The 27,175-nt window shown below is 42.8% G+C and overlaps 1 protein-coding gene across 10 annotated transcripts in view; it reads left to right on the forward strand.

Annotated features, from left to right (window-relative positions):
- CLEC16A (C-type lectin domain containing 16A) overlaps positions 1 to 27,175 on the forward strand; it is a 220,453-nt gene that overhangs the window by 45,632 nt on the left and 147,646 nt on the right. For 8 of the 10 annotated variants that reach the window (XM_045819437.1, XM_045819441.1, XM_045819432.1 and 5 more), the window contains one exon: positions 14,324 to 14,555. In XM_045819437.1, the coding sequence (XP_045675393.1) occupies positions 14,324 to 14,555 (232 nt within the window). The remainder of the gene's footprint in view (positions 1 to 14,323; positions 14,556 to 27,175) is intronic. The other 2 variants (XM_045819434.1, XM_045819435.1) reach the window with 1 other exon arrangement.

The following is a 27,175-nucleotide window of genomic DNA, read 5'->3' on the forward strand; positions in this document are numbered from 1 at the left end:
AGTCAGAGACAGACAAATGCCATATGATTTCACTTATATGTGGACTCGAGTGAACAAAATAAATAAGCAAAATGAAAACAGATTCATGGATACAGAAAACAGACTGACAACTGTCAGAGAAGAGGGAGATTGGGGGCTGGGTGGAAAAGGTGAAGGGATTAAGAAAAAAAAAACCCTTAAAAAACTCATAGATACAGGCAACAGTATGATGATTACCAGAGGGTAGGGTGGTAGGGAGAGGCAGAAGAAGGTAAATGGAATAAATGGTGTTGGAATGAGATTTGACTTTGGGTAGTCAACACACAATACAATATACAGATGATGTATTACAGAATTGTACACCTAAAACCTATGTGAGGTCTGTCCAGAAAAAGTCTAGCCATTGTTAATATAACGAGAACAGTTTGCACGCCATCCATGTAACCTGTAGCGAAGGAGAGTAGACTGGAATGTGCATGTGTGAACAATGATGACTTCACTGTACTAGTCAGTGGAGGTGGTAGACGCCATTGAGTGAGCATGTGTACTGTGTGGCCATTGCATTCAAAATGACCAAGCAAGGAGAGCAATAAAACTGCATCAAATTTTCTGTTAAGCTTGAACATTCCTCCCCAGAAACTCTTCAGCTGATTCAGAAGTTGCTATAGGCAACTGGTGATTGGCAATCGCATCATGACAATGCGCCACTCATGCAACACATCTTGTGCAGATTTTTTTGGCAAAATGTTAAATCACCCAGGTGGCTTAACCTTCCTACAGCTCAGATTTGGTGTCCTGTGACTTTTGGCTTTTTCCAAAACTAAGATCACCTTTAAAAGGGAAGCTATTTCAGACTGTCGATGAGATTCAGAAAAATATGAGGGAGCAGCTGATGGTGATGGGGAGAACTGTGTGAGGTCCTAAGGTACCTTCTTTGAAGGGGACCGAGGTGTCATTGTTCTGTGTAAAATGTTTCTTGTATCTTCTTCAGCAAATGTCTCTATTTTTTCATAATACATGGCTGGATACCTTCTGGACAGACCTCGTATAAATTTGTTAACCAATGTCACCTTAATATATTCAATAAAAATTTTAAAAAGAGAAAGAAAACAGGTTTGGGAGATTATAGTGAGGAAATCCTCCCTGAGGTAATGACATTGGAGTTGAGGACTGAAGGATGAGTTACTCACTCACCCTCCTGAGAGTTGAGGGGTGGGTTGGGGGCAAGAACTGTGATGGTCAAGGCATGGAAAATGGTGAGTCAGAGTCCTCAGCGGGAGTGGGCTTGCTGTCTGGGATCAGAGGAGAGGCCACCGTGCAAGAAACGTACCAGGTCAGTGGGAGAGCAGGATGTTTTTAACTTTATGGAACAGGAACATGCTAGTTCTTTTCAACTAACATTTTATTTAAGTCTCAGTAACCCACAGAAGGAGGTAGTGTTATCTCACACTCTGCATGAGGAAGCTGACACTCCCAGAGGTTAAGTGACTATTCTGTTGTCACCCAGTTGCAGAGGATTGCAGGCATCCAACCCCAAATCTTCATGCTGTTTCTATTCTGTGTCCTGTGTCACCATGTGCCGTGATAGTCACTTCCAGTTCAGCATAACATGTAGGGTTCTGGACCAGATGTTTTGGGTACCTTAGAGTCACCAGTATTTCAGTCTATTATCTCTTTTTAGAGAACAAAATATAGTCAAATACTCTTCCTAAAGAAATATCAAGTAAGTGCTTGGTATGTCATTGTTTAATGAATGTATATTTTATTTTGCATGAGCATCAAACATGCCTCTCTAGTCATAAATTGCTTGCAGTTAATTCATCCCAAAAGCACTCATTAGCTCTTAGTTGACTTCTACATGTGGCATTGAGGTGGACAGAGAAGATGACCTTGAGTGGAGAAGGCTAGGAGGATGAGGCTGGTCTCTTGCAGACCCAGCAACACCTCAGGGCTTGCTTTCCAGGAAGTTATAGCAGCACCATCTTGGTGATACCTGCTTTTTCACAGAGTGTTGAGCAAGTGTGCAGTGTGAGTCTTCTGAGCTCTAATATTGTTCTGATTCTAGATAAATGGGCATTTCTTTGGTTTATGCCTCTCCGGCTACAACACTCCCTGATAATTGGCCAATTCATGGAGAAGAATGCCATGCTCCTCTTGTTAATGGAAGTGGCCTGTTACCTCTTCATGTTTTCCCCCTCACTAGGTTTTATTTTCCCCATTAAATTTGGCAGTGTTGTCCAGATGCCTTGCTGATGTGGTTGCGATTGTGCATTCTGGACACACATTTGGGCTTTGGTTCAGCAGCCCCACATTACTCAGGGCTTGGCATGTAGCACTTGCACCCATACATCACTCTGGAGTTTATTCTGTCTGATGTTTGCTTGCTGATCACCTCATTCTGGAATGAGAAGACTCCCTCTGCTGCAATTATCAGCCCATTTCCTTCTGTAGCCAGTTGCAAAGCCATGCTTTGGTGCCGTTGGTTATAGTTGGGAGCCTGGGCCACCATGACCCCTGTGACACTGGGAGCTCTGTGTATATGTGACAAAAATGGAAAACGATGATTTATTGTGGTCGACCATAATGATAGGTCAGAGGGCCACCTAATGAGTGATACATAAATTGCCCTTGAGCTTTTGCTTCATAGGGCTGACTACCTGCTTCTCCGAGTAGTGTTGTATAGTGTCATGCCTTTACACCAGTCCTTTGGGGGACTGGCCTCATGTTGAAAGACTTGGCAAGTACTTGTTGTAGGGGTGAATGTTTGAGCAGTGCAGTGGGGCAGCTGAACAAAAGGCACTGAAGCTACACTCCCTGGGTTTAAATCTTGGCTCTGCCTCTCACTAGCTGATGACCTTGGGCAAGTCCCTCATTCTCTGCAGCTCCCTGCCCCATTCAATTGTTTGGAGAATAAAGTGAGTCAGCATAAACAAAGTTCTCAGAACAGTGTTGGGCACATTGCAGATGCTCACTAGGTATTACTGATCATTGTTGTTACCTGGAGAAAACAAGAAAGTGTGTTACCTCTTGGCACCACATAGCATCTGGGTGGGGGGAATGCTAATATTAGGCCCACTTGATGCATAATGAACAGCACAGCCGGGTCTCAAATCAGGGCGAGTGGGGCACTGAGTCCGGCTCTGGCAACTTCAGGGTCCCTCAGGATCCCACACTGCCTTTGTGCTGTATACCCTGCCAGTCCCAGCCCCAAGGCCGGAGGTTGGGGAGGTTGGCCAGTGGCCCAGGAGCACTTTTGGGAGTCTGGCCTACTAACAAACCAGAAAGCCAGTGAATAGTAAGTTGCTAGGGAGTCAAGTTTAAAACAGAGAGTGTAATTGTTTTTTTAAAGGTTAGCCCCTCCCCTGCCATCTCTTCCATCCTCACGATATGTTTGCCAAGGGGTGGGAGGTAAATAAATATTTCGAGTGCCGCTTTGTGGCTGGCATTATGCCAGGCATTTTTGCATTTAGGATCTCATTTCAGCCCATGACAGCATGTGATAGAGTTGCTATTGTCCTTGTTTTGCCAGATGAGGAAACTGAGGCTTATTGGGTCAGGGTCACTTGGCCAGGAAATGGGTCGGAGATCTGGACTCAGGTCTGTCCTTAAATTGGGCATGTTTTTGTTAGTCAGTATGTCTGAGTCTTTTTTTAGGGGAAAACCTTTCTCTTAGTTCTCAAATCCCTTAGTAGAGCTGTTTGAACAAAAGGATTATAGTTGCTTGTTCAAAACGGGAGTGGGCTAGGCCTGGGAGAACTTGGAAGGTGAACCCCATCATTGTGACCACTCCTGTAGATCCAGACAGAATTCTCGGGCCATGTCATGTGTCCTTTCCCTTACTTGCCCCCTCTAGCCACTAGGCTCTTCTCCTTTCCTTCCCAGCCAAGCTTCTGTCTGGTGTCCCTGCAGTCCTCCCCTCCACGTTGCACCACTGACTAGGCACAAAGAAGCCCAATGTATCTACCAGGTACTGAGGCAGGGGCACCCTAGCATCTCTTCCCAGGCCATGAGCTTGAGCTTCATCATGAAGAGCCGGCTGAAGAGGCTGCCCAGCTGGCCCAGCACCACCTCCTGACTTCCCATGGGCTTGTTGCTACCCACTTGGGGAGCTGGCCAAGCATATTGTGTCACCGAGCACACCAATTCCAGGGGACCCAGGCCTTGACAGAAGTACAGGCTGGAGCTCTGAGCTGTCTTTCTTAGCATTCTCTTCTTTTCCCGAGTGTTCCTGTGTACTGTTAACGTACAAGACTCCAGCAGTCATTTCCATCTTTATAAAGCCTTTCTAACTGCCCCCTCCCCTTTACCCTAGCCCCACACAGTTCCCACTCCTTCCTTTTAATTTTTAAATTATTAATATTTAGTGAATAATTCAGGCTCTCGGTGCCTGACTGCCCTGGGGGACAGTGCCTTGTGTAAGGTGGAGGTGTGTCCCCAAGGACCTTTTCCACCTCGTTTGTGCATGGGACACATAACAGTACGTTGCCTGCTCCTGGCTGCACTGCGAAGGTATGGTCACAGCTTCCTGACTCTCAGCGCAGCCCTTGGTGTCTAGTTGGGCCTCAGTGAGCCACTCCGTCCATCCCCTGGTGACTTCAGTGAAACCAGCTTCCCAAGTTGTCTGATTGGCTTATAGCTTGGATTAGGGCATTATGACCATCTGACTTTATAGAAAATTATTTAAGTAAATTTTTTTTTTAATATTGAGGGATAATATAAATAAAGTGCATAAAAATGCAATATCTTAGGTATACTGCTTGATGACTTTGTACATGTAATCACACTTGTGTGTAATTCAGGTCAAGACAGAAAACATTTCTGGCGTCCATACAGCTCCTCAGTCTATAACTACCACCCCCCATTCTGATTTCCAGAGGTGCCATTATTGTAAAGTTATTTTTTAAAAATTGTGGTGAAATACATATGACAAATAACATTTATGGTGGATTAACCATTTTTAAGTATACAGTTCACTGGCATTAGGTACATTCCTTCAAGGTATTCTTTACATTTCAGTGGGACTGGTCATACCTTCTTGGGGTGAAACAACTGAATGATACAGTAGAAAGTGAAAGTTCCCCCAACCTCAGTATCATCCTCAGAAGGCACCGCTATTTTCAGTTTGTGTATCCTTCCAGGCCTTGCTTGGTGTAGTGTCATGCAAATATCTATCAACACAGGAAAATGAGAGAGATATATACATGTTTTGAATCAATAGTTTTATTTTTTTTAACTGTAATTGGAATCATTCATTAATTGATTGCAACTAGCCTTTTCATGTGCAGTCTATGTCTGGACCCTTATGTGGGGCATACCCAAACCTAGACGAGAATGTTCTATTTGATCCTGGCTATCCGCTATGCTGCCCTTCCTCATTCACTCAGATGCCCAGGCTTGTGTGTTTCTGTCCTTCCTCCTGACCCCTTGCTCCTAACCCCTCTGGCTGTCCTTGTAGAACCTAGGCTCAGATCCTGCAGCACCTGAAAGGCGTTAGTTATTGCCAACCTCTGGGAAATCACCACAAGTATTCAACTTTTAAGCAAGGACCAAAGCCTTAGGTTGCAAGGATGAAGGCTAGTGGAAGGTGTCATTAACCAGCAGGCAAGGGCAGACACTTTAAATAGCAGTTAAGCCCTTAGACCACCCTGAAGTCACATTGTTGGCCTTCAGCTGGCCCTGACCCCAGAAACCAGCCTAAATATCCAGCCAGACTCAAAGCTTTCCCCCACCTCCTCCCTTGGGTATCTGGCAGAATCTGTGATCAACAAGGAGGGCCCAGGATCTCCACGCTTCTGCTTAGCTCAGGCTCCAGATCCCTGGGAGATGAGCCTTTGGTGAAACTACACCTGCAGCATTTGGGAAGTAGAATTTACTTGCAGAATATTTTTCTCTAGGGCATACATAGTGTGCTTTCTTTATGTGAAGAAAAACCCAAGCCTTCCAATTTTTTTTGCTCTGAAGTAGGCTTCACCACTTTTGGTTAGTTTTATCACACTTGCTCTTCCATTGTGTGTAGTTCAGCTCCTGAAGGTGTCAGGCAAGTTTTTTCCTTCCTTCCTCGCTTTTTTTTGTTGTTGTTGTTCTCTCCTTCACATTGGATACAATATAGTACAAGAAGCCATGAATTCACTCAACAGCACATCCCATCAAGGCCCTGCCCTGTTCCAGACACCTGGTTTAGTGTTAAGAGCACAGTGGAGAGTAGAATGGACAGGACCCCTCTCCTTGGGTCTCTCCATCTGAAACATCTGGAATTATCCATCCTAACAAGGAGATTCCTGGGAGGCTGGCAGCCAGAGGTTCTTGAACAGAGCAGCAGGAATGATCTTGAATCTCTGCCTGTGTGTCCAGGCCAAGCTCTGTCAGCTTCTCCATCGTAACTGTGGGATTTTGATGTTAGTATTAAGGGAAAAAATCAGATTTTTAAAATATAAAACAAAAATAAATAGAGGGAAAATAAAGTCCATAATTCCAATGTCCAAGTGATCCTTGTTGAATTTTTTTAAGTTAATATGCATACATAATTAGAAATTTCAAACCTAATGGAAAGATACAGAAATGAAAAAAATGTAAATGTGCTTGTGTGGGTGTGCACACATAGTGCCACCTGCCTTCTTTCTTTCCCCAAAGATGAAATCTTAATAAATTCAGAGGGAATTCCAGTCAAGATGGTGGTGTAGGCAGACATAGTTCACTTCTTCTCACAACCACATCAAAATTACAATTAAAATGTAGAACAGCCATCACTTGGAACTGTCAGAAATCAAGTTGAATAGAATTCTGACAACTACTGAATTAAAGAAACCACATCCATCCAGAGTGATAGGAGGGGCACAGATGCAGAATGGGCTGGTCCCTTCCACCTGTGGTGGATAAAAATTCAGGAGAGCTATCTCAGGAGCAAGGAGTCCCAGCCCCACACCAGGCTCTTCAGCCCAGGGTTCCAGTCCCAGGAAGATAAGTCCCAACAACTTATGGCTACAAAAACCAGTGGGGGTTGACTTGGTGAAAGAAACTGCTGTAGCCCCAAGCAACTCCTCATAGAGAACCCACACATGGATGGACTCACCCACTTAGACTCACTCCCTCTGAGCTCTAGCAGTGGGGTAGCAGCTTAAAAGGCACCATTGGTAAACAGGGAGAACCTGAAGTGTCTGCAATCAAGGCAAGCAAAGGCCATTGTCTCTTTTCTAATCTCTCCCCCCATAGAGCCAGCAAGCTGGTACCATATCTGAGTCTCCATCAACCTGGCTAACACTGTTTGACCTGCCTTGGAGATTCCCAGAGTCTCCACCCCACCTAACTTATGGGTACACTCAAGCTACTTTTCCATGTGAATGGCTGGTCTCGGCTCATGCTTTACAACTTCCTAAATCTTCTCAAACAAGCAACAGCTGGTCTAAGTGAGGCACTAGCAGCAACCAGCCTAGATTCACAGCTTGGCTTTACCTGAGAATCTCCAAGCCCAGCACAAGTAGCAGCCATCTCAAATTGCTTTACAGTGCAGGCAGGGTGGCCCTGGATAAAACACAGGTGGAGGCTGACTTTGGCCTGCACCATCCAGGAAAGCCCAGGGCCAGTGCACTCAGTGGACAACTGTAGACCACATCAGAGCACTACCACCCTGCCCCTGCACAGCTGATCCTCCATGGAGGGCAGAGGTTGGTGATAAGTGGTCACAGCCAATCCCTGCAGCTCACTGGCCTGGGTAAATTCTTCCCATTGGTCTGCCAATAGCAACCAAGGCTCAACTGCAAGAGGAGGGCGTACTCAGCCCAAACAAAGAGTGTACCTTGAGGACCCAGCATGAAGGGGAGGCTGTGTCACTGAACCCTACAGGACACCTACTACATTAGGCCACACTACCATGACACTGATTCAAAGCATCTCTATCTAATATATAGAAACAAACATGGGAGGCTGCCAAAATGAAGAGACAAAGAACATGACCCAAATGAAAGGACAGATCAAAACTCTAGAAAAAAGAGCTAAATGAAATGGAGATAAGCAATCTATCACATGTAGAGTTCACAACACTGGTTATAAGAATGTTCAAGGAACTTAGTGAGGACCTCAACAGCATAAAAAAGATCCAGTCAGCAATGAAGGCTACACTACTTGAAATAAAGAACAATTTATAGGGAACCAACTGTAGAGTGAATGAAGCTGAGAATTAAATCAATAATATGGAACATAAGGAGGCAAAACGCAACCAATCAAAACACTAAGAAGAAAAACAAATCCAAAAAAATGAGGATAGTGTAAGTAGCCTCTGGGACAATTTCAGGCATTCCAACATTTGCATCATAGGAGTACCAAAATGACAAGAGAAAGAGCAAGAAATTAGAAATATGTTTGAAAAAATAATGAAAGAAAACTTCCCTAATTTGTCAAAGGAAATAGACATGCAAGTCCAGGAAGCACAGAGAGTCCCAAACAAGGTGGATGCAAAGAGGCCTACTCCAAGACACATCATAATTAAAGTGCCAAAGGTTAAAGATAAAGAGAATCTTAAAAGCAGTGAGAGAAAATAAGAGAGTTACTTACAGAGGAGTTCCCATAAGAATATCAGCTGATTTCTCAAAAGAAACTTCATAGGGTAGAAGGGATCAGCAAGAAATATTCAAAGTCTTAGGTCCCTGCAATATGAAAAACAGTGAACTACAACCAAGATTCTCTACCCAGGAAAACTATCATTTAGAATCAAAGGGCAGATAAAGAGCTCCCCAAACAAGAAAAAAAGTAAAGGAGTTCATCATCACCAAACCATTAATTTTTTTGAATGTTTCCTTTTCTTTTTTTTTAAAGATTTTATTTATTTATTTTTAGAGAGGGAAGGGAGGGAGATAGAAAGAGAGAAACATCAATGTGCGGTTACTGGGGGTTATGGCCTGCAACCCAGGCATGTACCCTGGCTGGGAATCGAACCTAGGACACTTTGGTTCCCAGCCCGCGCTCAATCCACTGAGCCACACACCATCCAGGGCTGGATGTTTCTTTAAAAAAAAAAAGAAAAAATAATATAAGAAATATATATATTTATATATAAAATTGATTATGCTATTAAAGTTGCCTGATTTTTTCTCCCCTTTCTCCCCCTCTGTCCTGTACACCCCTTCTTGCCAGCATTCCCCCTCCCCCACCCCTTAGTTCACACATCCATGGGTTGTACATATAAGTTCTTTGGCTTCTGCATTTCCTTATACTGTTCTTAACCTCTTCCTATTTATTTTGTACCTATTATTTATGCTTCTTATTTCCTGTACCTTTTACCCCATTCTCACCTCCCCACTCCCAGCTGATAACCCTCCATATGATCTTCATTTCTGTGATTCTGTTCCTGTTCTAGTTGTTTGCTTTGTTTGTTTTGTTTAGGTTCAGTTGTTGATAGTTGTGAGTTTGCTGTCATTTTACTGTTCATAGTTTTGATTTTCTTCTTCTTAGATAAGTCCCTTTAATATTTCATATAATAAGGACTTTGTGAAGATGAACTCCTTTAACTTGACCTTATCTGGGAAGCATTTTATCTGCCCTTCCATTCTAAATGATAGCTTTGCTGGATAGAGTAATCTTGGATGTAGGTCCTTGCCTTTCATGACTTGGAATACTTCTTTCCAGCCCCTTCTTGCCTGCAAGGTTTCTTTTGAGAAATCAGCTGATAGTCTTATGTAACTCCTTTGTAAGTAACTTTCTTCTTTTCTCTTGCTGCTCTTAAGATTCTCTCCTATTTTTAATCTTGGGTAATTTAATTATGAAGTGTCTTGGTGTGTTCCTCCTTGGGTCCAACTTCTTTCGGACTCTTTGATCTCCCTGGACTTTCATGTCTACTTCCTTCACCAGACTGGGGAAGTTCTCCTTTATTATTTGTTCAAATAAGTTTTTAATTTCTTGCCCTTCCCCTTCTCCTTCTGGCATCCCTATGATTCAGATGTTGGAATATTAAAGTTGTCCCAGAGGCTCCTAAGCCTCTCCTCATTTTTTTGAATTCTTGTTTCTTCATTTCTTCATTTATTTCAAAGAAATAAACATTCAACTGGAACAGAATTAATTTGAGTCCTGGTTATCTTCCCTTGGTTTTCTACATATTTTTCTTTATTTCACTTTATATAGCCCTCATTTCTTCCTTTATTTTGTGGCCATACTCAATCATTTCTGTGAGCATCCTCATTACCAGTGTTTTGAACTCTGCCTCTGATAGGTTGGCTATCTCTTCATCACTTAGTTGTATTTTTTCTGGAGTTTTGATCAGTTCTTTCATTTGGGCCATATTTTTGTCTCAGCTCATGTGCCTCTGCCTTGCCATGTGTCCTCTCTGCCCCAGCTGCCCATCTCCACCCCTCCTACCAGTCTGGATGAATGTTTTTTCTTTAACTCCTTGGTTGTCAGACTTCAATATAGTTCTATTTTCTGGTAGTTGTGGTTGGTTTCTTTGTTTTTAAATTGGTTGTTAGCCTTCTTTTGGTTGTGCGAGGAAGCAAAGTATATCTACCTATGCCTCCATTTTGGTTAGAGGCTCTGGATGTTTCTATCACCAAACTATTATTATGTGAAGTCCCTTATCTAAGAAAAAGATCAAATACTGTTGGTAGGATTGCAGACTGGTGCAACCACTATGGAAAACAGTATGGAATTTCCTCAAAAAACTAAAAATGGAACTGCTTTTGACCCAGCAATTCCACTGCTAGGATTATATCCTAAAAACCCTGAAACACCAATCCAAAAGAACCTATGCACCCCAATGTTCATAGCAGCACAATTTACTATAGCCAAGTGCTGAAAGCAACTTAAGTGCCCATCAGTAAATGAATGGATCAAAAAACTATGGTACATTTACACAATGGAATTCTATGCAGCAGAAAGAAAGAAGGAACTCCTATCCTTTGCGACAGCATGGATGGAACTGGAGAGCACTATGCTAATGAAATAAGCCAGGCGGTGAAAGACAAATACCGAATGATTTCATCTTTAACAGGAACCTAATCAACAAAATGAACAAGCAAGCAAAATATACCATATTTTTCGGACCATAAGACGCACCTATGTTTTAGAGGAGGAAGATAGGGAAAAGAAGTTTTGAAGCAAAAAATGTGGTAAAATATTTAATAATATAAATAACATAATATTTCACCAACGTAAATGTAAACAGAACTCAACAGAATCATTAACAACCATTATTCCTCCCAGATTTGTGGGGGGAGGGGAGTGCATCTTATAGTCCAAAAAATATCCAAAGACACTGAAATTGAGAACAGGCTGACAGTGACCAGAGGGGAGAGGGGAGGGGATTATAAGGGAAAAAGGTGAAGGGTTTCAGGAAGAATTATAAAGGACACATGGACAATAACAAGGGGTTGGAAACAGGGGAGGGAAGTGGGGAGGGCTGGGGGGAAAAGGCAGAAAACTATACTTGAACCACAATAAAAATGTTTATAAAAAAGGAAAAAGTTCAAAACTATGAACAATAAAATGGCAAAAAATACAAATCTATCAACAATTGAATCTAAAAATCAAACTAACCAAACAAGAACAGAGACAGAATCGTGGATACGGAGAGTGTTCTGATGGTTGCCAGATGGGAGGGTGTGTGGGGGATGGGTGAAGAGGTGAAAGGGTTAAGAAGTAAAAATAGATAGTTACAGAATAGCCATGGAGATGTAAAGCACAGTAGGAAGTGGAGTAGCTAAAGAACTTATATGCATGACCCATGGACACGAACAATGGTGGGGGAATTGCCTGAGAAAGTTGGGGGGAGCTGGCTGGAGGAGGGGGAAAATGAGGACAACTGTATAGCATAGTCAGTAAAATACAATTTTTTAAAAGAGGGAAAAGCAATCTTAATATATTCTTAAGCAGCTTTCCAAGAAAAAATGTGTTTAAACAAACATTAGGTGGAACCTTTGAAAAGCTTTACCTGAAAGGGACCCTATTTGTTCCCTGTTCTTACTTTTTCATCCTGATGGTGTTTCATATCAGTCTGTCACTGTACGGAGAGAGCATAATTACCTAACCACTCCTCTGTTGATGGACATTTAGGTTATTTCCAGCTGTTTACTGGGTAGGTTGTATTTTAAAGGTTTGAAATTTCCCCAGCAAGCATGCCTTCCCTTCTTCTACTCCTCAACACCTACCTGATCACTGAGAAAAGCAGATCCCTTTGGAAAGTTTTAAAATTCATTTTCATAGTTGACTTTTTTTTTAAACGTAGGCAGGGAAAGGAAGGTAATTGTCATTTATATATTGGATGCTTACTGTATTGCCAGACTCTGAAGGAACTTTGTATCCATGATTTTATTTAGTTTAAAGTCAGAACTACTTTCCTCATGTTTTAGACCAGGAACCTGAAGCTCAGAGAGGCCACACAGCTAAGGTGAAGTTCAGTTACAATTCACACAGCTCTGACCAGCCCTGGACTTTGTGCATGTTTTACTTCCTTTAGTTCTATCAGTTGGTCCATGCATCTTTGTCCACACGGAGCTCAGGAAGAGGTTTCTACATCCATCCTTGTGAATTTCTGCTTCAAACTTCTAACTGGGTGGTGTCTTGCTCCTTGTTTAGTCTTGGTTTTCTGTTTTGATTGTGTATGGTATGATCTAAAAGCTTTGATTGTGTACGGTATGATCTAACATTCACTGGGAGTGAGTGGTGATCAGAGGAAGCTGGCACTTCATCTTGGGGCCCTAACTAATTGGGTTCAGGTTCCTCACGAGAGGATGGGGAGCATCTGGGGCTGCGTTCAATCACATAGCATCCTGAGTGGGCTCTGATGGATGCTGTCTGTCAAGCAGTGCACGCTTGGAATACTCTGGGCTCTCGGTGGTTGGCTTCTGTAATGTGCTATCTGGGTTTCCTGGACACTAGAATCATGTCTCAATTCATCTGTCATTTTTGTTGATGAATAATCCTAAGTGGGTAAATAAAAATTAATGTTTGTATTTGGATGCTAATTTAGCTTTCAATTGCATTTCGTTTGAGTGTTATTGAAATTAATTTGTGTTCCTTGAGCACATTCTGCTTATTGGAAAGGTACTGCCTCCCCCCAGCATACAGTTGGTGGTTGTTTGGGATAAATTCAGAAGATGAATAAACCATATCAAGATAATGGAAAAGTTTACTTGAAAACTTTTCCCTTTTTAAAGAACAAAATGATGTTTGAACATCATCCAGATCCTGGAAAGAGAAAAACTCTTCAGTCAGAATCCTGTCCCAAACAAATCAGAGTTTTCTTTTGTCTTTGCTTCTTTCTAGTCCTTGGTCTATTTGCCTGTAAATGTTTTTTAGAGAATACTGAATATGGAACTGAGTTGGAGCTCCTGGTAAAGCACTGTTATTTTAGGAAGTGCTTGGGCTTTGGGATTGGGCAAGCTTCTGTGAAAATTCTGACTCTGCTGCTCAGTAGCTGTGTGATATTGGGCAAGTTACTTAATACTTTTGAGCCTCTATTTTCTCATCTATAAAGTAGGACTGATAATCCCTCTCTTCTGCTTGTTATAAGGACAGAGATACAGCCATGTTTTCCAGAATATGGGACCTAAACCACTGGTGACACCAGAGGCCTTCTTCATTTTTGTTCCTACTTTTTAAGGAAAAGCTTCTTCCTTGGGGGCAAGTCAAGTATGCTTTGGGCATGAACTTTAACTCATTGCTGATACTCTCTGCCCGTCTAAAGAAAGCCAGCATTTGGCTACAGTCACCTTGCTTTTGTTTTCTGTTATTTATTTTTATATTAACAAGGTACACTGGTGTTTCATTCCCTTTAGTGATACACAGTTTCTTTTAAAATAAATTTATTTAAATAAGAAGTTAATGATAACATCACTATGCTGCAGTTAAAACATAAATTGTGCAGATGGCATGTCAGTTTCAATCCCAGCTTTGCCACCTCCTGGCTGTGTGACCTTGGGTGGGTCATTTAACGTCTCTGAGCCTCAGTCTCCTCATCTGTAAAATGAGGATAATAATAGTACTATCTCATGGGGTTGTAAAATTTAAGTGAGATAATATAGTCAGAGTCCTTAAAACACATCTGGCACATACAAAATTCCATAAAGTGTTAACAGAAGTTTTTATGCAAATGATGACCTTCAGGAATACTGGAGGGAGCTGGTGTTGGTGAAGTGCAGTTTCTGACTTAGGATGTGAGCAGTAAATGGTAGCTGGTGCTATTGTTTTGATTATTTGATAATGATGATAATAATAGTTATAACAACAAATTAGGAGGTAGCATTTGTTGTTTTGGAAATAAATTTCTTGAAGCAGAAACTCTCAGGCAGCTTGATAGGATCCAGTGAGATACAAAGGTTCAAATCTTTGACAGAGGTTTGTTGTGTCGGTTCTACTTTCCTAGGCCAAGCCCAGCATTCGGTGTTTTATTAAACCCACCGAGACACTTGAGCGGTCCCTTGAGATGAATAAGCACAAGGGCAAGAGGCGGGTGCAAAAGAGACCCAACTACAAAAACGTTGGGGAAGAAGAAGATGAGGAGAAAGGGCCCACTGAGGATGCCCAAGAAGATGCTGAGAAGTCTAAAGGTACAGAGGGTGGTTCAAAAGTCATCAAGACGAGTGGGGAGAGTGAAGGTGAGTGCGCCCGTGAACCCTGCCCTGCTGCCCGCGCCGCCAGCCAGGCAGTCATTTGTGTCTGGTCCCCCCTTGTGTGTCAGCAGGTGCTTCTCTTCATTCCTGACACTGGTGTGCCTCACTCTAAACCAGCAATTTTCAACCTTTTACATTTCATGGCACACATAAAGAAATTGCTAAAATTATGTGGCACACCAAAAAATATAGTTTTTGCTAATCTGACAATAAAAAATAGGTACAATTTTGATTCATTCACACTAGATGGCTACTGTGTTGGCCATTGTCATTTTTTTGTTTGACAGTCTAAGGGAAAAGAGGTCAATTCCCCTGACTAAATAGTCAGGTATTGCATGTTTTAATGATTTATGTGGCACACAAGTTGAAAATCGCTGCTTTAAACAACCCAGACATTTGAAGGCAGATCCTGTACAAGGCCCGCCCTTACTGGATGGCTGACCTGCAGCAGGGTTCTGTACTCTCACCCTGTGCTTCACTTTCCCCACTTGTAAAACGGAGGTAACAAATAGTATTTACTTTGTTCCTGTAAGAATTAAATGAGTTAACATATGCAACGTGCTCAGAACAATGCTTAGCCCATATCATAAACATTTGCTGCAACTACCACTGTTACTACTACTATGATTATCATCAATATTGCTGTTCTTCTTATTCCTGATTACTGGATTATGATTTTTGACGAAACTCACTGTTTGCAGTGCACTGCAGGGAGAAAAGGGGGCAGTGTTTAATGAACTTACTGCTTTTTAATAAGATTGGTTTTTTGGAATCAAATAATGCAATATAATCCCTTAGATTCTTACTTTCAGGTTTTTTAAAGCCCTGTGTGTTTACAGTGAGGTATACTTGTGTTTGCTGCCTATATGCTAAATGAACAGAAAAGTTGGGTCTTCTTTTTTGACTTTGTTGGGAATGATTCTGTTTTATTTTTCACCTCCCTCTTATTTAGATGCTAAGACCTTCTCAATCTGGAGACAGTGGTCTGCTCTAGGATTAAGCAAGCTTAAACTGTCCAGGTCCTTGTGTCATGAGCCAGGTACTCAGCCACACAGATGGGGTTCCTGGCCAGAGCACCAGGCACTCAGGGTGAAAGAGGTGATGAGATGGAAGCGGTCTGGGGGCTCTGGTCACTGAAGGTCAGCTCCCACCACATTCCCAGCATAGGCACGGGCTGTCTTCGGCTCCCAGCTGTGGTGTGCTGGCCATGTGGGGAGTACTTCCTGCAAGCCATCCTCTGGGTCCTGGGCTAGCAGTGGCTGCTCTGAAGCCAGCTCTCTTTGGCCCATCAGTCTGGATTATGTGAATCCCTAGTCCTAGGCATCTGAAGCTGGGAAATAGAGTGGCTCAGTAAATCAGTGACTGGGAAATCATTTGTTTGGGGGAGTTTGCTGCCAAGACCCATCCCCACCCTACCCCAATGGCCCCATTCTGATTTTCTTAGCAGTTGTCAGTGAATGCCGTGATCACATTTCAGTAAGTATCACCAGAGCACCTCTCTGGTGCCACCTGGTCCTCTTTTGAAGGCTTAGATCTCCTGTATGCTTTTATTTCTGTTCAAAGCCTGCAGTAAGGATTTTGGCTCAGAAAACTTTTACCAACAAACATCACTTTGATGAGGAAGGGGATGGAAGGGAGAGGGGCAAGCACAAGGGAAACCATACTTGTTTGCTTATTTAGATCATTTAGATATTGTTTAAAACTCGGGAAATTGTCTGATTAAACCCTAGATTTAGCTGTCCTTTGCCAACATCAGGGGGCAGAGGGTTGACTTTATCTCATGTTATACTTCGTGTTTTCATCGATTTTGTTTTGGAAAGATGCTACCCTCTTTCATTCCAGACCTTTTAAGGGCTGCTTCCCAACCAGGCCTGGGCTGTGACTAACTGGTGTAGACAGGGCAGTCTTGGCCTCTAGTGCACAACCAAATGAGTCAACCTGGTGGCCCCGTCCTCGCGCACAGGGGTTTCAGTGGCTGCGCAAGGCTGCCATTCCAGCTCACCGATGGGATGAGGATAAGGACTCTTGCACTCTGGGCCCATTTGCCTTGTGCAGTGGGCAAGGAGAGAATGTCCACCAGTTTCCAAAAACCTATGTTCCAGGCAGTCACTCAGCCAGCATGTACCACACAGATCCAGGAATTTCCCCAGAGGCTCATTCACTTGGTGCTGACCTCAGAGCTCAGTTGAGCATGGCTTTCAACAAGCCTCTCAGCAGTTTGGTGCTTTATTTTTTCAAATGCGCGCTAGTCTTCCCAACCAGTTCATCAACAATAAATATAACTTTCACATGCCTGTCTGGCAAACAGATAGCTAACTGGGCAGCAGGAGTTGTATGTATTCTGAGGCTTTTTGAACTATATATTTGATCGCTTAGTTAGTCTCATATTTGAAGGTGTGGCTGGTGGATATTCTCTCCCTAGACTATATCAGTGTTTCAGTAAAACTGCACAGCTGTTAATTCCTGTGACTTGGAAGGGCGTCAGGCACATTTCCTAATTCAGTTTCAAGCCAGAGGACAGTGTAGATGGGGGAGGTGCCTGGGAGATGTGAAACCTGACTTGCAGACTTGCAGTCCTGTCTTGACATCTAGGTTTACTGTGGGCCTTGGATGGTCTTCTCAAGCTAGGGGCCTTTCCTTCTGGAAATTATGAGTATGGAAAATATAGTTCATGTAACTAGTTTTTTTTAAAGTGTATTTTATTGATTATGTTATTACAGTTGCCCCAATTTTTCCACCTTTGCGGCCCTCTACCCAGTATCCCCCTTCCCTACGTCATCCCCTGCCTTAGTTCATGTCCATGGGTTGTACATATAAGTTCTTTGGCTTCTCCATTTCCTTTACTATTCTTAACCTCCCTCTGTCTATTTTCTACCTACCATCTATGCTTCTTATTCCCTGTACCTTTTCCCCCATTCTTCTCTTCCCTCCCCACTGATAACCCTCCATGTGATCTCTATTTCTGTGATTCTGTTCCAGTTCTAGTTATTTGCTTAGTTTGTTTTTGTTTTCATCTTTTAGAATCAGATGTTGATAGTTGAGTTTGTTGTCATTTTAATGTTCATAGTTTTGATCTTCTTTTTCTTAGATAAGTCCCTTTAACATTTCATATAATAAGGGCTTGGTGATGATGAACTCCTTTAGCTTCATCTTGTCTGGGAAGCACTTTATCTGCCCTTAAATTCTAAATGGTAGCTTTGCTGGGTAGAATAATTGTGTTGTAGGTCCCTGATTTTCATCACTTTGAACACTTCTTGCCAGTCCCTTCTTGCTTGCAAAGTTTCTTTTGAGAAATCAGCTGACAGTCTTATGGGAACTCCTTTGTAGATAACTCTTTCCTTTTCTCTTGCTGCTTTTAAGATTCTCTCTTTATCTTTAACCTTTGGCATTTTAATTATGATGTGTCTTGGTGTGGGCCTCTTTGAGTCCAACTTGTTTGGAACTATCTGTGCTTCCTGGACTTGTATGTCTGTTTTCTTCATCAAATTAGGGAAGTTTTCTTTCTTTTTTCAAATACGTTTTCAATTTCTTGCTCTTCCTCTTGTCCTTTTGGCACCCCTATTATTTGGATGTTGGAACATTTAAAGTTGTCCCAGAGGTTCCTAACCCTCTCCTCATTTTTTTTTTTGAATTCTTGTTTCTTCATTCTGTTCTAGTTGAGTGTTTATTTCTTCCTTTAGTTCCAATTATTGATGGAGTCCCGGATTCTGTCTCCTCACTGTTGGTTCCCTGTGGACTTTCCTTCACTTCACTCAGTGTAGCCTTCATTTCTTCCCTTGTGCTTCTGCCATACTCAGTGAGTTCTCTGAGCATCCTGATTACCATGTTTTGAACTCTGCATCTGATAGGTTGGTTATCTTCACTTCATTTAGTTCTTTTTTTTTTTTGAGATTTTGTTGTGTTCTTTCTTTTGAGCCACATTTCTCTGTCTCCTCAACTTGGCAGCCTCCCTGTGTTTGTTTCTGTGTGTTAGGCAGAGCTGCTTTGACTCCCTGTCTTGGCACACCTGCTATGTTGTGTGGGGCCTTAGGTAACCGCCAGAATGTGGCAATGCCCTTCACAACTTTGTGGCTCTTTACAGAGGGGATGGTTCGGAGAGGGGACTATGCTGTGGCCTGGCTGCTGGAAGCTTGCTTGGCACTCGCCCTGTTTCCAGTTACTTCACCCACTTCCCATTTGTGACTGGCACCCCTCCAGCTGTTGGGGGGGTGTGCGTACACTCTAGGGCCATGTGGGCCCTTTAAATGGACTCTACTAAGAGATTAGCAATTTCTTCCCTGCCCCAAACCCCACTGGTATTTATAGCCAGAAGTTATGAGGCTTTATTTTCCCAGCGCTAGAACCACAGGTTGTGCGGTCTGGCCTGGGGCTGGGATGGCTTCCTCCCCAGGTGTCCCTCCCAATTTTTATCCACCACATGTGAATGGGAGACCGCCCCTTCTACCAGCCACCACCACCACAGCCTCACCACCACCATTTGCCATTGCCATACCACTGCATCCTCTTTGCCCTGGCTCCCCATCTCCGCCTCTCCGCCCCGTTTAGATGAATATACCTTCTTTAAATTGTTGGTTGTTGGACTTCCATACAGTTCCATATTTCTGGCAGTTCTAGGTATTTTTTATTTTGAGGTTAGTTGTGATCCTTCTTATGGTTCTGAGAGCAGGTGAAGTGTATCTACCTATGCCTCCGTCTTAACCAGAAGTGCACAACTTTTTTTTTTTTAAGTGAGAATACATATTATTCTTGAGTTTGCAAGATTTAGAAATTCAGCTCAGATTGGCTTAAGCAAAAAGAGTGATCATTGTTTCTGTAACTGGGAGGCTAAGCAGGGCTGGACCCAGGTGCCCCAATGACCATTGGCAGTGCCAGGCTCACATCCTGCCAACTTACCACCAAGTGGAGAAGGATCTACTTCTTCCCATTGGCTGCAGCTGAAGTCTGGGGTGTGATGGTTGTTAGGGATGGATCTGGCTTACCCTCCCCCTGGAGAGGGATATTCTATGCTGACCAACCAGGGCTGGGTCACATGTTCGCATACAGTGACTCCCTCGGTAAAAATGAGGTGTGTTCATCAGAAGAAGGGGGCATAGATGCTGGGCCAGCACAAACAGTAGCTTCTCCCCTAGAAAACCACAGTATTTCAGTGTACTCATCCCTTTAGGGCCATCTTTTCCCTTCCTGTTTTAAGGTGGATATGTGGCTTTCTCCTCCAAATTAACTCTTCTCTAGCAAGCTTCTTGCATTGCCTCTGGATTTAGGGGCTTATTGACAGCCTAGCTGTAACAGACAGGCACAGGTGACTCTTCAGTGAAGAGATGCTGACACCAGTTCCCCGCTGCCTACCCCACCATCCCCGTGTTAGTGATGAAATCTTTACTTAAAAAATTGGAGTAAAAAGACATGTGGTCACAAGTCACAATTTTGCCGTGACCTGATTTGAATGTGGCATTAACATGTTTTTTTTCTACAAATGCAGCACCCAAAATTCACACCTCCTCCACATTTAAGTCCAGACGAGGAAGTTGTATGAAATGAATGTACACCCCTGGACACTTCACTCCCATCCCCGGTTTGCAAAGAAATTTGCTCCACCTCTGTGATGGGCAACTCATTCTGAAACCAAGAAAATCACAGGGCCCCTACGTTTTCAGAAACTGAACACTAAAAGGAAGACAGAGGGGTGCCCTAGTCCCTGCAGCCAAAAGAGTGTTCACTCGGTGTGTGTTTGTGTCTTAGCTTGCTCTGCAGTCTGAAAGGGCAGTCATCGCTATTTACATTCACTTAGAGCAGTAACTTAACAAACATGCCTGAGACAAGAGAAAGAATAGTTTGAACTTCTTTGAAAAATAGTATTTGGCTTTTGGGTTTTTTTTGCCTATGGGAAGGTAGGCATCAATTTCATGGCCTAACCTTCAAAGCTTACTTTTGTCTTGGAATCTCAGCAAGGACATGGAGTGCAGGTGATAGCACTGACTTTGGACCTTTCAGGTCAGCTGAGAGTTGAAGGGTGCCTGAGAGCTTATGGGCCCAGCTTTGTGCGCACGCGCGTATGTGTGTGTGTTTGTGTGTGTTTGAAGTCTCTACTAACATGGAATGGAGGCTGGCCTCATTTCTGGCTCCTCTTGTAAAGTTAGAGTAAACCCCAGGCCCAGCAGAGTTTTTCAATTAGGGTGAGCCAGGGACTAGCTATCAGGAAGTTAGGGTCTGAATCTCAGACCTGCAAGTCTGCTCTTGAGCAGCTGTGTGACCCTGGACAGGTCATTGCCTTTTCTGTGCTTCTCCACTGAAAGGAGGCTTCATAATGCCCAGCGCTTAGGGTGTCAGAAATAAGAACATTAGTGCCTCAGCATTTAGCATGGGACACATGATGACTGAATAGAAGCCATGGTCAAGATGAAGAGTAGAGTGAGGAGCTTGGAAGCAGTACTTGAGCTTAGCTGGGGGGACTTCATGCTTGAGCGCCCCGGCAAGTTCCTGGAGGGTCTGTTTATCAGTTAATTTCTATAAGGAATAGTGAGGTGGCTCTGTGTGTGTGTGTGTGTGTGTGTGTGTGTGTGTGTGTGTAGGGAGGAGAAGGATTGGTAGGCTGGGCTACTGTTGTAGAGAGCCGTGGGAGTGCCTACTATTCAAATGGGCTTAACTAGTATAAGGAGAAGGATTGGAGGTTAGTTTAGACAAACCCTCTGAAAAGCAACTTCCCAGAAAAATATTCTGAATTTGATCTTGTGCTGTTCAGTAAAAGATAATAAAAAACAAAGAAAGGGACACCTTAAATACTCCTTAGTTATACACACTGTTGTTGCTATGTCCTATTTGCCTCTTGAAATTCTGCTCCAAAGCCAGCCAGCAGCATGCACTTCCCATGTGTCCTTGGTAACCAGCAAGGGCATCTTTCTCCTTCTTCCCTTAATCTTTTTTAAAAAGCCTTCTTATTCTCCCCTTTCCCTCTTTTTATTGCCTGCCCTTGCTGTGATTGCTGGAATGTAGAACACTAAGGGCAACTGAGAAAATCCTGGAATTTGTGAAGTCAAAGACTGTTGGGAGGTCATGCCTGCCGTTTCCCTGAAAAGTACTTCATTTACCAAATATTAATCAGATTAGAATGCACATCATCCCATGCAAGTTGATGAATTATTGCTGTTATTTTTAAAAAAATCAAAGTGTCAGAGTATTGGGGAAGCTCATGGCTTTGGCCAGAGTTGTCACAGAGAGGCAGAAATTGACATCCGTGCATGTCCAGGCTGGTGTGCAACCATCACCATCGTGCAGCCCCAGAACTCTTTTCACCTCCCCGAAGTGGAACTCTGTCCTCGTTAAACAACTCCCCATTCTCCCTCCCCCCAGCCCCTGGCAACCACCATTTCACTTTTTGTCTGTCTGAATCTGACAACTCTAGGTACCTCATAAGTGGAATTATGTAGTATTTCTCCTTTCCTAACTGGCATCTTTCACTCAGCATAATGTCCTTGGGGTTCATGCAGGTCGTAGCAAATGGCAGAATTTCTTTCCTTTTTAAGGCTGAAAAACATTCTCCTTTTTGGATAGACTACATTTTGCTTATCCATTCATTTGTCAAGGGATACTTCAGTTGCTTTCACCTTTTGGCTGTTGTGAATATGTTGTTACAAATGTGAGTGTGTAAATCCTCTTCTTCTCCAGAGGCTTTTGTGGAAATGATATTGTGGAAATGATAGAGGCCAAGGAGGGCTTGGCAGAGCCTGCTGAAGCCAGAGAAGCTGGAGATTTGGGTTTCTTCTCCGAGCATCGCAGTCTCACCAGCAAGTTCCTTCACTCCCAAAGGCTCAAGCCTCTAGTGGTGTAATGGGGTCACTTTCTGGAGTGGGTTGCTGGAGCCTTCAAGATTATGAGCCATGGTGCTAATACCAAACAAATGCTCATTTATACAACTCAGCCCCTTGGGCAGTCCTGGAAGAAGAGCCCACAGCAGCCGGGTGGGGGGCAGCAGAGGCCTACCCCCTCAAAAAAAAAATCCCTCCATGCCTCAGTTTCCCCTTCAGAGATTATGTTAGATCTGTATTGTCCTATCTGTGGGCTATGGAGATTTTTTAGGTGGGGCAGAGTGGACCTTAAAGACCATGGTGAGAGGATTCTAGTTGAGCAATGAGTTCCAGGGGAGCCTCAAGTTCAGGGGTGCCATGTCTTTCATGCCTCTCTCCCATTCCTAAATTTCCCTTTCTCAATGTACACAACTGTCCTGGGTACCTTTTTATTTATGCATCATGTATATTCACAGTTGCTTTCTATTTATATTGATTTTATACTTACAGTACTATTTCAGATTAATAAAAAATTTAAAAAAACAAAAATTGTATAAAGAGCATCCATTTACCCCTCACCCAGTTTCACCCTATACCCCATTTAACTTACTATTTTCCATTTGCTTTCTTATTTTCTCTGTCTCTCTACACACATACATACAAACACACACATGTGCACCCTCACAAACACTTTTTTCATCCTGCCCCTTCCCACCTAAATCCGTCAGTGTGCACTTACTAAGATTAGGGTATTCTCTTTCATGACCATAGTACAGTTATCAGCTTCATAATAGTTTTGTGCTGTCCATGTTCCAGTCCATCCGTTGGCCCATTAATAATGTGCTTTACAGCGTATTTCCTCCCTCTAGTACAGAATTTAACTTAGGGTCAGGTAGTGTCTTTAATCATCAAGTCCTTTAGCTTCCTCTACTCGTGAACATTGCCACAGCCTTTCTTTCTCTTTTACAACACTGACATTTTTTAAAGAATACAGGGAGGGAGAGGTTTTAAAGAAACCTCTCCCTCCTTTGTTTTAATCAAATGTTCCTCATTCTGTCTTTGATGTTTCTTTGTGATTAGATCGAGGTTATGCGTTCTTGATTGGATATGGCATAGGTGATGTCATGTCTTTCTTGGGGTGTCACATCTAGATGTCTTTCTGTCCCTCATGGACAATGTTAATTTTGGTCACCTGGTTAAGGTATTGCCCAGTTTCTCCACCATATAGTTACTTCATTTCTTCTTTGCAACTAATCAGCAGTCCAAGGGGACACACTCTGAATATGCAGACATCCCACGCCTCATTAAAATTCCCCCTTAGACTTGGCATTCACTGATGCTTGTTGCCTGGTGCAGCCTTTACCAGAATGCTGGCAGAATGTTGACTTTCCAACACCAGCACTCTCTCTGTGTTTAAAAGTCAGCCTTCAGCATTCCATTATAAACAAGATTCTTCTTTTCTCCACATTTATTTGTTTATCTATTTGTTCTTGGCATGGACTCATAGATTTCAGTTTTTTAGTGGTTTATATTTCACTACTGTATTTAATTAATTTGCTGCTCAAATTGTTCCAGATTTAGCCATTGGGAATCCTTTCAAGCTGGCTGCTGAGTCCTTGTGATAAACCCCCACCATTTTTTCAAGCAGTGCTTATACTTTCTGGCATAACAAAGTATTCCAGGTTCATCTTGTATCTGCTCTGCCCTTCCCTGAGATTAAGCATTTCTCTGAAAAGCTTTGGTTCTTCTCAATGGGCAATGGTATTAGAAGCCAAGATCTGGGCACTACATGTGCTCATTGCTACTGGGTTGTTTGGGGTTTTGGCCCTTTCAAGGGACAGAGCTAGGAAATATATGCCTGTATACGCACAAAATACACATTTATTCACACACACGTATACATACATACAAATGTTTGTGTACATATACATTTTAGAAATCATAAGTTTATACCAGTGCCTCCCGTTCTGATCAGTTCCCAGAGGGCTGTTTCCTGCCTTTCTCCATTTCAGATGTGTATCTCTTCTTCCACAGTGAGGACCCTCGCTCCCAACAACATCAGCTGATCGACTTTTCTCAGTCCTATAAAAACATCTAAAAAGTTTCAGAACTATTTATTTTTTAATAAAAAGAGTTCGGAATGATTTGTAATTCCCACCCTATCCCCAGTCCTTCACCTGTCCCCAGACTGAGGGTTTAGAGTTAAGTATCGCGTTCCTAAACTGCTTGGGTTAGTCTGTCCTTCCTTTCTTTTCCCCTTCTGGGTAGGTATGATATTCATTTGAAATAAATGTGCATTTTTAAAAACTTTTCCATGTTAGGCTTTTCTCTTTCTATTCTTACTGCTTCAGTTTATTTTTTAAAAATATATGGAATATTAACAAACTCAAAACCTATGTCGAAAGATATGTTTAGACATGTCCCTCAGTCCCATATTCCTTTCATCCATTTCCCCCACCTATTATATATATGAGCAACTTGATTGTTTTCTGGAATATCCTTCCCATGTTTCTTTTTGTAAAAAGAAGTATATGTATGTATGTTTTCTCATTTTCCCTTTTTTCTTACACACAGAACAACACACTATATATGGTCTTTGGCAGTGTGATCTCTTTACTGAGCAATAACTCCGGAACTCACTCCATATCAGTTCACGGAGTTCTTCCTCATTTCTTTCTACAGCTGCACTGTGTGTACCATAGTTTATTCAGCTAATCTTTCTGCTTGGACATTTAGGTAGTTTCCAGTATTTTGCAATTACAGATAATACTTCAGTGAATACCCTTGTGCATGTGCATTTTATTGTTGCTGGAGGTGTATCTTCCAGATAAATTCCTGCAAGTGGGATCATTGGGTTGAAGGGTATAGTAGTGATTTAGTTTCCTTTTTCTTTAACGTTAAATTTTTTTTATTTAGAAAGTTTTCTTTTAAAATGTATTTAAGTAAGAAAGTGAGTTCAAATAAAATGATTAAGTAAATAACAAATAGTACAGACAACACACAGACATGGCAGAATTGGAAAGGCAGGCATGTGACTAAAGTTTGAGCAGAACTGGGCTAGGTTATTGTTGCAGTCTCTTCAGACTCCCAAATAGAAACCTGGTTCGGTTGGGGGCTCATGATCTAATAACTGAAGTTCAGATGGAGCCCCCTGGGAATTTCTCATCAGGGCCTGAGTCCTTAGTGGCCATCAGTGGAAATCTGAGTTCATATAAGCCCACTGATCTGCTTTCCCCGGTGTTGGAACATGGCTTGTGCACCCTGGGAGGGAAGCAGGCATGATGTCAATGTGGCGGGGGTGGCAGGGGTGGCAGAGATACAGAGGCCATGCAGAAACACGCTAGATGTTCTGGTGTGGCATAAAGGGGATTTACTTTGACCTTGAATCGCCAGGATAAGTCAAATCCTCTTTTAAAGATAGCTATAGAATGTTTTTTAGAGCAATGAGAATCTGGGGAGACCCTCTCCCCCAAAACTTATTACCCACCCCTCCCATGCCCATGTAGCCTTTTGCGTTCAGGGAGTTGGCAGATCCTAGGTAAGAATCACTACTTTTAAGAGTTGTTTGGATAAAATTATTAACAAGAAGCTAGGAAGAAACTGTTTTGGCATTGGAAGCACTGTTCTATATTCACCCAGAAGAGTAATCTAAATGGAATAGCTCACTCCACAACTATGCTGTCTGGGTCAGGAGTATATGGGAGGGGTGGGGCTACAGCTGTGAGAACCAGGGTGACCCCGCCAAGGTTTGGACACCTTGTTAAGTGTGGAGAGGCCCTTGTGGGCCTGGTCCTGTACTAGATGTAACGTGGAAGGTGGGGAGGGGGAGCAGTCCTGGCTTTCACTGTTACTTTTCTAGCTGTATTAAGACTCACTGTTCTTCTGGGTTTCCATTACCTCATATACAGTATACAGGACCGAACCAGTGATTTTTAGGTAGTTTCGTGTGAAGTTCCAGAGTTTCACAAAGGAGCTTTAGAAGCCTCCATGGAGCGCATGAGGGAACCCATGGTTTGGAGAGGTTTGGGACCACCCACTCTTTACCTAGAACAGCTCTGCTCTCATCAGCTTACTGTGGTGGTATGCCATGGGAAATTGTCATTAAAAACTAACATCTAACTGTTTAACAAATTTTGATTGAGCACTGGACTACACTATCTCTAACTTCTCCCTCCTGTGCTCCAGAATTTTGGTAGTGTCCAGGGAGATTAAAAACTGAAAGGGGCCAACCAGATCACAGCATGCTTATTCTCCAGGCTGAAGCTCTAGAGCTTGGCTCCATAACTTGGGTGGGAGGTGCTTGGAGCTGAGTTCTTGCCATGACAGCCAGGCCAGGAGGAAGGGGAGCTTGCAGTAGGGCAGGAGGCAGGTCAAAGATCACAGGGCAGAAACCAGAGTGGGAGGCTGGTGCTATAGTCTGGCTTGGTAGTCTTCAGATGTCCTTGTTGGCACACCCTATCAGTAATCACAAACAAACAAATAAATATGTAATTTATGCATATATCTCCCAAATATAAATACATTTATTATAAATTATACATTTGATATTACTGTGCTCATGTTACCCACATTATAAAAACCAACAAAATAGCCCTGGCTGGTGTAGGTCAGTGGATTGAGCGGGGGCCTGCGATCCAAAGGGTCACGGTTCAATCCCCAGTCAGGGCACATGCCTGGGTTGCAGGCCAGGTCCCCAGCAGGGGGCATGTGAGAAGCAACCACACACTGATGTTTCTCTCCCTCTCTCTCCTTCCCTTCCCCTCTCTCTAAAAATAAATAAATAATTTCTTTTAAAAAACCAGCAAAATAGATTTTTTAAAAGAT

This window comes from Phyllostomus hastatus, unplaced genomic scaffold (genome assembly GCF_019186645.2).
Source record: "Phyllostomus hastatus isolate PE091 unplaced genomic scaffold, TTU_PhHast_1.1 phas_scaffold_385, whole genome shotgun sequence".
Lineage (NCBI taxonomy): Eukaryota > Metazoa > Chordata > Mammalia > Chiroptera > Phyllostomidae > Phyllostomus > Phyllostomus hastatus.